This window comes from Leuciscus leuciscus (assembly GCF_965113295.1).
Source record: "Leuciscus leuciscus genome assembly, chromosome: 19".
NCBI classification, from domain to species: domain Eukaryota; kingdom Metazoa; phylum Chordata; class Actinopteri; order Cypriniformes; family Leuciscidae; genus Leuciscus; species Leuciscus leuciscus.
This window is the reverse complement of record NC_138743.1, coordinates 4,441,988-4,455,028: the sequence shown is the minus strand read 5'-3', so window position 1 is coordinate 4,455,028 and position 13,041 is coordinate 4,441,988. Positions and strand designations below refer to the sequence as shown.

The 13,041-nt window shown below is 35.6% G+C and overlaps 1 protein-coding gene across 3 annotated transcripts in view; it reads left to right on the top strand.

Annotated features, from left to right (window-relative positions):
• Positions 1–13,041, top strand: part of slc24a4b (solute carrier family 24 member 4b) — a 48,150-nt gene that overhangs the window by 26,403 nt on the left and 8,706 nt on the right. For all 3 annotated transcript variants that reach the window (XR_014200172.1, XR_014200173.1, XM_082147213.1), the window contains exons 4-11: positions 1,152–1,226; positions 1,442–1,526; positions 3,355–3,458; positions 4,143–4,217; positions 8,217–8,242; positions 8,341–8,394; positions 10,196–10,287; positions 11,928–12,097. Coding sequence is in view for 1 of the 3 variants with exons in the window: in XM_082147213.1 (XP_082003339.1) it covers positions 1,152–1,226; positions 1,442–1,526; positions 3,355–3,458; positions 4,143–4,217; positions 8,217–8,242; positions 8,341–8,394; positions 10,196–10,287; positions 11,928–12,097 (681 nt within the window). In the remaining 2 variants the exon portion in view is untranslated. The remainder of the gene's footprint in view (positions 1–1,151; positions 1,227–1,441; positions 1,527–3,354; positions 3,459–4,142; positions 4,218–8,216; positions 8,243–8,340; positions 8,395–10,195; positions 10,288–11,927; positions 12,098–13,041) is intronic.

Below are 13,041 nucleotides of genomic sequence, written 5' to 3'. Positions count from 1 at the left end.
ATTTCATGTAATATTCAAATTTTTTGAAATCCTGTTTTCATGTGTTTTATGAGCTGGAAGCCCAAATGATGTACAAATAAACAACTAAATACTTGAAATCGTTTAAGTTGTGGGCCCTGAATCTATAATCTATGGAAGTTTAACGTTTTGAATGGAATTATTGAAATAAATAAACTTTTCCATGATATTCAAATTTTTTGGAAAGGGTCTGTGTATATATATATATATACAGTACTGTGCAAAAGTGTTAGGCATATTAATTATTTAGAAGTTAAATCATAAATAAATTCAATTTGTGATTTTATTTTTGAAAGCATTCTCACTTTACAGCATTTTAACACGAGTGCCAGTACTTTTCACAGTCCTGTAGCTTTGCAGGAAGGTTTCTTCAAGCGTCTCGGAGATGTTCCCGCAGTTCTTCTGGATTTAGTTTGTCTCAGTTTTATAAAATTCTTCTGGATTTAGTTTGTAAAAACATTCATAGCTTAAACTTAGCATTGCTTGTGATGTTCCTCATTTTTAACTTGCTTTGAATAAAAGCATCTGCTAAATGATTCAATGGAGATGTAATGAATTGCATTAAAGTTTGACCCTTACGCACAAAATTGAGCTTGCATAGTTTAATAGCATTAGCATTCACATACTTGCAAAGAGTCTGTTTTAGCTCAGAAAATTACAGAAGTATAAAATGAATGTTGACGGCATAGCTCTGATCTTTCAGACCAGGAGAATTTGATGAGAAATTACCTTTGATTTGTCAAATCTGAGCTCAGTTTATAAGACCTCTTTGCAATCTCTTCTGAAGCTCTAGAAGAGTCTGTCTTTTTCACAGCAGAATTTAGTTACACGTTATTTTAAGGTGTCATTGTTACAGTGTAATTATATATTTAAGTACTGAGTAAAATTAAGCAACTACATGTACTTACTATAGGGTTAGGGTAGGATTAGGATTTGGTTGAGGGTTAGTTGCATGTAATTATGCATAGTTTACTATTATTACTATGGTAAGTACATGTAACATAATTATGTAACAAGGACACTGTAAAATAAAGTGTTACCCAGAATTGATCTAATTGTTATCTTGGAGAAATAAGTGAGATGTTAAAGAAATCTCTTAGTCTGACCAGAGATGATCTGTTGTCTTCCCACAGGCTCTCTACATGTTCCTGGCCCTGGCGATCGTGTGCGACGACTACTTTGTGATGTCTCTTGAGAAAATCTGCGAGGTAGGATTGTTCAAATCCCACAGAAACGATCCCAATGAATTCCCCTTTCATCTGAGTAATACCGCGGTACAATGAGAGCAGAATCCGCACTGTTCTTCCTCTGACCCACTTGGAGGCTTTCAGAAGCTCATAAAACACACTGCTCCAGTTTTGGGTGGGGTTTGTGCCAAAGGCTTTGCTGGATGTGAAGCGTCTGCTGTTCTTGTGTTGTGCAGAAGCTGAATCTGAGCGAGGATGTGGCTGGTGCCACGTTCATGGCGGCGGGGAGCTCAGCGCCAGAACTCTTCGCATCTGTTATCGGTAAAGTCACAATCATCACACATTGTTCACTGCAAAAAGTGTTTTATTCCTCAGTGTTTTTGTCTTGTTTTCCAGTACAAATATCTAAACATTCTTCAATCAAGATAAATTTACCTGACCATTTATATCTTGTTTTCTGAAACTGTATCAAAATTAAATGAGTTTTTGCTTAAAAGAAGAAAAAGAAAAAATGAGTCATTGGGGTCAGAAAAAAAATCTTGTCTTCCCTTTGAATTAAATTTGTTTTTTGGTTATCTATTACAAAGCTCTTTACAGAGTCTTGATTTTGTTTTTAGGCTCTACTAGAACAGGTTTTCATGTTTGAATGTTCAAAAAACATAATTTCCCCCATTTTCTCCATTGTTGCAGCTTGTCTCTTCCCAGTCTGTCAGTAGCTGGGTTTCCATCCAAACATGAAGGGAATCTTTTCAAAGTTTCCATGGAGTGCGTATGGTCAAATAGGGATGACGAAAAGATCATCCTTAAAGGGGAACTTGGCAACTATTTAAACTTAATCAAATCAGAAATCATTTGGATGGTTAAATAACCTGTTCTGGTGAAAATGGTGACTTTCCCCGCTTCCCCCAGCGTTCCCAGGCGGAAAACCAACCTTGCAACATGGGGTCTAACGTCCTGATAAGTTGGAAATAGGAAGTCTTGTGAGAAGCGAAAACGAGTGAGAAACACAAACTGCTTTACAGCAATTGGACATAAACACAGAATACATACATTATGTACTACCCACCTCGGTAGACATAGCTCAACGCGATGAAGTTGGTCGGCTTCGATAATAACAAATGCACATGAGCAGCGGTAGAAAGGGGGAGGAGGGTGCCGCAAGTAGGGGGAGCTTGTTGAGAAAACATGCGACAACAAAAGTGAAAATCAGCGAAGAAATGGCTAGAGTTGCCAAGTTCCCCTTTAATATAGAAAACAGGATGAGTAACACACGCGAGCCTATACTCTTATTACTGAGCTGAGCCAAATGATCCGGTTCGGTTCCCTAAAAAGTGCCGGAATTCCCATCATGAGGAAACAGCCGGTCAGTCACATGGGTTTAATGTGCACTACGTCAGAATTTATTTGGCAAATGCGTTTCCATCTCCCATTATTTGCATTAACTGTTTTTTGCACAAGGCAAAAACCACCTCAAGCGAGCATAAAACTTTTGCGAATTAAGGGATTTTTTATTTTTTTATTTGGCATTTCCATCACTCGTTTCTGATGCGATACTTCAATATGCTCATAAAAACAGGTTGATGGAAACATAGCTAGTAACGCTCTGTTTAGTTCCTGTCTCTCTGAAGCTCCTCCTTCTGATAAGCACACTGTGCTCTGATTGGTCGGCTGGATCAGTGTGTTGTGATTGGTCGAGCGCTTTGAGTGTGTTTGGGAAATGTCCCGCCCCTTACCATAACCACCAGTTTAACACTCTACTAACTAACTCAACCAGGCACCGCCCCTTTATTCTGCGTATTAATTATTTAAATGAGGAATATTGTGACGTGTTTGTTCCCGGAAGAAACTCAAGACTACAATGGAGGCGTTTCAGGAGTTCAGAAACACTGACACTGATATAGAGAAGAACTCCCGCTGGAGGGACTTTGTGCTTTGAAACTTTGCAGAACTTTACAGAAAACAAGACTTTCTTGAAAAAAAATAACTTTGCTTGTCAAGTGAATCTGTCTTCTTTTAAGAATTGTTATTATTTGTCCTGGAAAGGAAGAACGTCATTCTTTGCAGTGTTCCTCCAGAGATTATTTTTGTTCAGATTTGATCAAACCCCTGAACTGTGAAAGGTTAAACTTTTAAACGTTTGTGTTTTCAGGGGTCTTCATCACTCACGGCGATGTTGGAGTCGGAACCATCGTCGGTTCTGCCGTCTTCAATATCCTCTGCATCATAGGAGTTTGTGGGATTTTTGCCGGGCAGGTGTGTGTGTGTGTGTGTGTGTGTGTGTGTGCTTCTTCTCCAACAGCTGTAAAGTCAGCAATATTTCAAAATATTTCAAAATAAGAAAACCATCTACATAAGGATGCATTAAAGAACTCAGCACCAAAACACTGATGAAGAATAGACTTAAAGAACCTCAAAAACCATAAAATGGTTCTTGATAAGATGATGGTTCTTTTATGAAAGTGTTTGAAAGAGCAATTGAGGGATCTTGATCTTAAACTTTGTTTCTTTTTTTTTTTGCTCAGGTTCAATGCATTTGCCAAAATGTGCTGCGTTGAATAATGTATCTCATTAAATAATGCACTCAACCTGACCTTCTATTTCCAGAAGGATTTTTTCTCTCTCTTAAGATCAACTGCATTTTTAAAAATGTTTTATTTAACTTAGATTTTTCATGGCTCATATTTATTATCTTATTGGATCTCCAAAAGGTTTTCATACAAAAATATGATTAAAATTGCATTTGTTTTCTGAGATAATAACAGCATGTCTTGTGGCATTTATATATTGAACCATGTATCATTTCATATTGTTTAACATTGTTGTTTTGTTTTTTTCTTTCTGTAAATCGCAGGTCATATTCAGTGCACACTGTTCATTATTCTCTAGCTTTGTGTGTTCATGTATTGATTTAACAGTAGTGTGTGTTGATGTCTGTAGGTGGTCTTACTAACCTGGTGGGCGGTTTTCCGTGATTCTTTCTTCTACATATTGTCTGTAGTTGCTCTGATTGTGGTGAGTCTCAGATGAAACACACTGTAACAACATCATCCTGTAATGCAGACTTCAGGCATGTGATTAGATAAAGACAAAAAAAAAGAGAAATAAATCTGACCCAATGGGAAGTTATTATGATTTATAAATGTTTAATTTAATAGATTACTATTGCAACAATACATACAATTTACATTTTTTTTATACATAATGTAAAAATAATAATAATAATAATAATAATAAGATATATATATATATATTAATGCTGTCAAACGATTAAAATATTTAATCGCGATTAATCACATTAATGTCATAGTTAACTCGCAATTAATCGCAATTAATCGCTAATTTTTATCTATTCTAAATGTCCCTTGATTTATTTTTGTCCCATTATTTCTTCTCATTTTAATGCTCTTATCAACATGGAAAAGTGGATCGGCTTGCTTTGTGCAAATGTTTTTTTATTGAAAACAACATTGGCATATACTGTAGTGTTCAATTTCACACGAACATTCTCACTTGGAGAAGTCATTCATACTTGGAGCAAATAATCGCATCTGAGAATTCGCATCAGCTGTGTGTGTGTGCTTGGCCATCCAGTGGTGTTTCAGACTGGACGCGCTGCGATGATCGCTCAGTTCACAACGACAAAACACACAGATCACTTTGGTCTTGTCAATGGAACGTGGAAAGTAAACTTTCCATTCAGAATCTTATTGGCATCCATTTCGGCGTCTCGCGCTCGCCATCCACTCAAAACGTAACGTTAGCCTTCTACTCTTCGGCCGGCTCGCAAGCCCAAACAAGTGTGTGTGGCGTGCCTTGTTATTTTGTTTCCGGTCTAGCTAGATCCGGTGTGGTGTTGTAGTTTTTCTAACGTTACTAGTTGTTGCAACAGCATGTGAAAAAAAACGACAAAGTTTGCTAGGCCAAAAAGAATGTTAATCTCGTGCTAAAATTAAAATGGGGCCGTAAAATGGGGTTGCGTTAACGCCGTTAATAACGCGTTTAACTGACAGCACTAATATATATATATATATATATATATATATATGAAGAATTCAGATGCAAAAGCCTCTAAGTGCCATCTGAAATTTTCTTCTAGAAGGAGTTCAGTAATTTCACTTAAATGGCAATGAAAATTACCTATTAATTGTCATTTAAGTGAAATTACTGAATTTAAATATACAAGCTTGATAAAAATGATCATTCTAGAAGAAAATTTCAGATGGCACTTTTGCATCTGAACTCTACATATATATATATATATTATACAATATATGTTGTAATAAAAGTATTAATAGAATTGTTGTTATTATTGATATTATTAACAATAATTATTATTAGCATTTTTTTATTTTACAGAACAACAGTAAAATTACAATTAGGTCGTCTTAATTACTTTGCGTTCAAACATTGAACCATTATTTTGGCGGAAACCTGCAGGGAGACCTTAAAGCAGGGGTCGGCAAGTAATTTTGGCCGCGGGCCAATATTTTTTTTAGCCAGTAGATGGCGGGCCAGCTACACGGAGTAGGCCTATGGATACAAATTAAATACTCTTATATAGGCCTATAATTGTGGAATATGATGTGTCCGTCACCGTCCGTGGATCATTCATTCAATCTTTTTTTTCCAAATTAAAACCAAAAATAAAAAGATGAAAAACGACTTGTTTTTCCATTATTTATTTCCTGAACTGAAATGAAAAAAACGAATAAGGACGGGTTTTCTGATTTTCTGATTGTGCTCAGATCAAAAATAGAAAAATGAATTACTGGATTAGACAAATTTTCATTTTGATTTTTAATTTTTAATTTAACACCTTATGCATATATCAAGGAAATCATTTTAAACAGATCAAGTAGGCTACTATTGTTGTAACAGATTACAGCCATTTTAATAAAGGTGTGAATAGCAATCATGCCTCATTCCGTACAGTCCGACTTTTGAACTTAATGCCTTTTTTTAAAATAATTATTTATTCGGGGACACACACATACACACCTAAGGTTTAAGGAGGTCTGCGCGGGACTGTTTTTTTTTCAGTCCCGCTCAGCCCCGCTCCCACAAGGTTCTATTCAGCAACCGCTTAAAATATACTCGGTGTTCACCCGCTTTATTTCCCGACCTGACGGGTCCACAAAATTTAGATCTCGTTTCCATAATCTCACATTCAAATGTCTCTAACGGAAAGAAGGAGATTAAGTAGCCTATAATAATTATAAATGCTAAAATTGTGTTCGTGTCAATATAAATAGTAGGCTATTTTAACATTGTACTGTCAGCAGAAAAAAAAAATGCCACAGAAAAAAAAAAAGAAATATAAATAACATAAATTAAATAGGACAAAGCCTATCACTCAAATTTCTAAGCAACATAAACGAAAATCATATTGCCCAACTGACAAATGAAGTAGGCTATTTTCTGCCGAACTACTTCAAACATCCTTACAAAAAAAGAATGTTGTTGACTGACAATGGTTTCAGTACCAAACAGCTCCTCAGAGATAGGTGTAGGCTACAGGCGGTCAGAATTAAGTGCGGATACGCTGTCAAAAGATGTCGGGAGTGCGAGTGGGCTATTGTCAGTCAGACCGCCCGCTCCGTCCAAAGTACACCAGAGTTCTGACCACTAACGTCTTTTGACGCGCGAATGGACACAAAGTGGTCAAGCGTATAACTAGACGCGGCAGGCGCGAATTTGACGCGCTATTCGCGTCCGGTGTGAACGCACAGTTATACTTTAAAATGTAATCCCGCGCCGCATGATTCCCTATGGGTGTTTCACACAGTAGGCTATGCGGCAGTGAAATCGACTACGGCTTTTCTCAAGTAGTGGAAGAGTTTTGTGCAGCATTTAGGACTACCAAAATAATCTGGCGGGCCAGAAAATATTGCTGGCGGGCCAGTTTTGGCCCACGGGCCGCCAGTTGCCGTTCCCTGCCTTAAAGGAACACTCCACCGTTTTTTTAAATAGGGCTTATTCACTTTCTTTCCCACATTTAGGTAGGTGGGCAAATGCATTTTTGTCTCAGTGCATGCATTGTTTTAGTTTGACAGGGTCTGTGCTAGCTTAGCTTAGCACAATGAATGGAATCCTTTGTTGCCAGCTAGCATGTCCTGAGTAAAAGTGATATAAATTTTTTTAAAAACCCACCTAATTACTTCTTGTGGCCTGCGTATTCACAACAAGTACAAATAGTGATGCAGATTAACACTAGGCGATTTCCTAGGCAGATATTGACTTATATATTAAGGACTATATTAGGGCGAAGCACTGCTACTTGGGCATGATATCTCTGCGCCCAAGTAGCAGTGCTTCACCTGTGCTTCCCCCTAATATAGTCCCAAGTCAATATCTGCATAGGAAATCGCCTAGTGTTAATCTGCATCGCTATTTGTACTTGTTGTGAATACGCAGGCCACAAGAAGTAATTAGGTGGGGTTTTTTTTTTTTATATATCACTTTTACTCAGGACATGCTAGCTGGCAACAAAGGATTCCATTCATTATGCTAAGCTAAGCTAGCGCCGACCCTGTCAAACTAAAACAATGCATGCACTGAGACAAAAATGCATTTGCCCACCTATCTAAATGTAGGAAAGAAGGTGAATAAGCCCTATTTCAAAAAACGGTGGAGTGTTCCTTTAACGCTTCTCTTTGTTGACAACAGCAGATTTCTAAACAATTCTCATTAAGAATTTGGGAATAGGGTTGGGCGTGTGTAGCGTTCCCAAATGCAAATTATTAGAGACTTAAACACACATTCACTTTACTGTGAATCGTAACTGTAAATGAAGACGTTGCTGTGCTTTTCTCTGAAGCATGCGATCTCTTTAGCAGTTTATTTAGTAATTGTTTAAGGCCATTTTGTGATTTGAATCATCATACAGTAACTTCCTCCGTAGGAATATCTTCACTAAAGTATCTAATAATTTTTTGATATTGAATATTACATTTAGCTTTTTGGAACGAGACTGTAACTGCACTGATTATCTTTTTGTTTGAATTCAATCAGTTCATCTATGATGGAAAGATTGTGTGGTGAGTCACTTTTCGTTTTCCTCTCTTTTCTGATTTTTGTATTTTCAACTGATGTGACGTCTGGTTTTGATTGTATAAATCTGTCTTGTGTGTTTTAGGTGGGAGAGTCTGGTGCTGGTGCTCATGTACGTTGTATATATCCTCATCATGAAGTGAGTATTCTTTACAGGCATATCATACACACACACACACACACACACACACACACACACACACACACACACACACACACACACACACACACACACACACACACACACACACACACACACACACACACACACACACACACACACACACACACACACACACACACACACACACACACACACACACACACACACACACACTTGCAGAATAGAGTGAAGTTCAAAATTAGGACTAAAACAAAATATTGTGATTTATGTTTAAAAGTCTTGGGGTCAGTCTTTTCTTTTTTTTTCTTTTTTTTTACTCCAGGAAGGACACATTAAATTATTCAAAAGTGATAGTAAAACATTTATTTATTTCTACTAAAGTTTTACATTTCGGTAACACCTTATAATAACTGCACGCTATTAATCATTAGTTAAGCATTAGTAAACAGTTAATTCATCATTTATAAAGCATTAATAGACATTAATATAAATACAGCTATAAATGCTTTATTCTTGATTTATAAGCATATCTATAATGTGTTTAATAATTGTATTTTCATACTTTATTAATGATCTATTTATCATTTCTAAATGAAGTATTGCATTATTTACAAACCAGTTGTTTAGGAGTTGTCAGTGGTTCATAAGTAAATGATTAATAAACAGTTTAAATACATATTATTATTCAGACATATAGTAGTTACTTAGTGTGTTAATAAATGCTTTATTAACATGTATTTCTACTGTAATTCATGGTTAATTCAGGGAGTTATAAAGCATTTAGTAGTGGTCAGTGAACTATTTGTGTGAGCTCATCTAAAGTGAGGACTAGTTATGCCTTATAAAGCGTTTACAAAGGAGATTTAAAGGCTGTTAAATATTTCTATGTTCTGTATCAGTGTGTGTGTTTGTTTCCTTTTTCTGTTTAGAAGATAACTGAGTCTTTAAATCTCCTTTAAATGCTTTACAAGGCATAACTAGTCCTCACTTTAGATAGGTTTAGATAAAATAGTGAACTGACCACTACTAAATGCTTTATAACTCCCTGAATCTACTACATTTACTCACACTTTCTAAGTGATCTCACTGTAAACACCTAAATTACTGGTTTGTAAATAATGCAATACTTCATTTAAAAATGATAAATTGATCATTAATAAATTATGAAAATACTATTATTAAACACATTATAGATATGCTTATAAATCAAGAATAAAGCATTTATAGCCATATTTATAAACTGCTTATTAATGTCTATTAATGCTTTATAAATGATGAATTAAGTGTTTACTAATGCTTAACTAATGATTAATAGCGTGCAGTTATTATAAAGTGTTACCGAAGCGGCACTACTGTTTTTAACATTGATAATAATCATAAATGTTTCTTGAACAGCAAATCATCATATTAGAATGATTTCTGAAGGATCATGTGACACTGAAGACTGGAGTAATGATGCTGAAAATTCCGCTTTGGAATAAATTACATTTTAAAACATATTCAAATAGTATTTCACAGTATTTCTGTTTTGCACTGTTTTTTTGTTTTGTTTTTTTTACAAATAAAAACAGCCTCGGTGAGCAGAAGAGACTTCTTCCAGAAACAATCTTACCGACCCCAAACTTTGGTAGTGTATCGAATATAAAAAATAATGATAACAATTTGTAATCAGTGAAGTGGTTAATTATCATAATGTTTTTAATTCTGGTCATACCAGAGCGGTGTTGGCACTCAGGAAGAACACTCTCATGTTGTTATATAACCTGTGGATGCTCCTAATCAAGCCTCTTTTGTTTTGGATCTGTGTCTCTATTAGATTTAATTCCAGCTTGCAGAAGTTTTTCACAAGACGGAGCGATAAGAATGTTGCCAATGGAAACGCAGCGGCCGGCAGTGAACTGGAGGACGGTAAACACAGTTTAGACTGTAAATGGGATGATCCGTCTGTCCCGCTGCTGGGTCCAGGTAAGACTAAACAGACAGACAGGCTTTAATAACTCACATTTATGGCAAAAAAGTTTTTACGCTCGCATGAGGAGGTTTTTCAGGCAATTCGAAAAAGAAATATTTCGCAAAACTGCAATGGAAACAGTTGTTGCACATTTCCAGGTCACCTGACGTAGATGACGCGGTGTGTTTGGACAGAAGACGAGACAGAGTTCTTTAATAAATTCATAATAGACAGAAGAATTACAGGAATAATGGATTCTAAACATCAAATAAATGCCACAATCAAGACCTCGGAGCAGAAATGAGTGAGAAACACCCAGAAACACCTCATATGTGCCGCTCACAAGTATAATAAGGATCGTTCCTTACCATTAATGCTTGGAAAACACACATACATCTCCTTCCATTAATAATAATGGCCAGTGCAGTGGCTGGGATATAGTTCATAAACCTACCAACGTCCATTGCCATGATATATGGAATGATTTTACTTATTGCGAGAGGAAAAAATGAAGTTTTAGTCGCATAACATCGGTTAATGGAAACACAGTCATTTCGCAATAGTTTTTTGTCGACATTTAGAAAAAAATCGCAAAAGTTTTGCGCAAATCTGTAATGGAAACGCGCCTAGTGTCTTTACTTGAATTTCTTTTAAAAATGTCCAGTTCTAAATACAGTCAGTTATGCTACAGACATCTAAAAATAAAGATTTTTTTAAATTTTATTTTTTTTAAAAATGCTGTTCATACATAGTGACTTGATTAATGTTTTCAATTACTGAATTACATTTTAAAATTTATTTTTGCACATTTTCAATTTTCAATTATATATTAAATTCTAAAAATGTATGTAATTATTTTCATATAGATAGATAGATAGATAGATAGATAGATAGATAGATAGATAGATATATTGCATAATGAAGAAATATAATTCTTATTAAAAAGCTATTATTATTCATTTTAAAAAAGCAACCAACATTTTTTTTTTTTTTTTTTTTTTTTTGCCAGTCAGATTCAGATTTTTTTTTTTTTATATCAGATCCTTGACCTGTTTTGACAAGGTTAGTTTAGGTTGTTAAATATCAAGAAAATGTCAACATATGAAAGCAACATGAAAACAAAAATGACATTGTTTGGTGTATTTTACATATAGATTTCTTGGACATCTTGGTCTGAGACTTTATTTATTGTACATGCTCTGAAAAGCTGAATGTGTCTGTGGTCTTTGCGAGAGGAAAGCTCTCCTGCTTCAGTATTAAAGCAGATTCGAGAGGCGTTTGTTTTTCCAGCTCTTGAGATCTCAGCACTTTTTCCTCTTTCTGCTTCTGAGAGGTACAGTAACTATCACTCCCGTATCCTCACTCCCTCCATCTGTTTCTGGCATCAGTTCTTCACCTTTAACCCTGCCTGTCTGTTTAGTCTTACTAAACCTTTCTGCATGAACTATAGTCTGCACACTCTTTGTCTGATGCAAACATCTGAGAGATAGCAGAGGAAATGTTTCATATAAGAGCTGAAACAAGAATCAAGAATATCAAGAAAGAATATCAGTCATAATGTGTTTTTTTATATATATATTTGATTGGCTTTCTCAAGTCAAGTCCAGTAAGATCTACAGCCGAGGTTCAGTGGTAATGGTTGATGAAATCATCAACGCCAGTCCGACGAATTACCGTTTCCCTGAGGCGGGTCTGCGTGTGATGGTCACCAACCACTTCGGCCCCAAGACTCGCCTGCGCATGGCCAGCCGGCTCATCATAACCGAGGTACAGACGCCTGACTGTACAGAACACACTGTGAGACTGCAAAAACATATTAGCAGCTGAATTAAAGATGTGAAAGGGTGATTCTTACAAAACTTAGCAAGAAATGACCCCAAAATAAATAAATAAATAAAATGTTTATATTTCATAATTATTATTTAATTTAATTTTTTGTATTATTGACAATCAAAGAAATATAAAATCTTAAAAAGTTAAAAAGATATCCTGACATTTCTTTGTGAGATCAATTTTAAAGGGTTAGTTCATCCAATAATGAAAATTAATAGCTATGCACGTCTTATTGAATAAAAGTTAGCAAGTTTTAAATATAAAATGTATAGTAAGATTAAAGAAAGCTGAGACGTTCAGTGTAAACGTTCAGTGATTATGCATATGCATAAGAACTCAATAATGAAATTTTTACAATAACCCTAAAGGATAGGCTGATTTGTTTTCCTCTAAACATTTCTAAATCAATTTGAAGTAATTTATTATATTTAGTAAAGGAGTCACAATGACTTCCCCAGTGGACGCAGCTTTCATTTCCATTTTTATTTTGTCCATCAGTTTCTCAGAAGTGAGGATTTTGTTTCCTCAATACACATAGGATGGAAATGCTGCTTTATTCGAAAATATTGCTCGTGATATTTAGACGGCTCCAATTCATCCCAAAGGTTTACTCTGACACCGGAGTCAGTAAATCATTTTCATATAGACCTCACTTTGGGTCACTGTCGCGCCGGAACAGAAAAAGACCCTCGAAAAATGGTTGAATGCACACAATTCTCTAGCATGTCATTGAATGGTGTAGTATTACGGGTTAGTTCACACAAAAATGAAATCTCTGTCACTGCTTACTCTCCCTCATGTCGTTCCAAACCCGTACGACTTAATTCATCTTCAGGAACACAAATGAAGATCTTTATAATGAAATCTGAGAGTTTTCT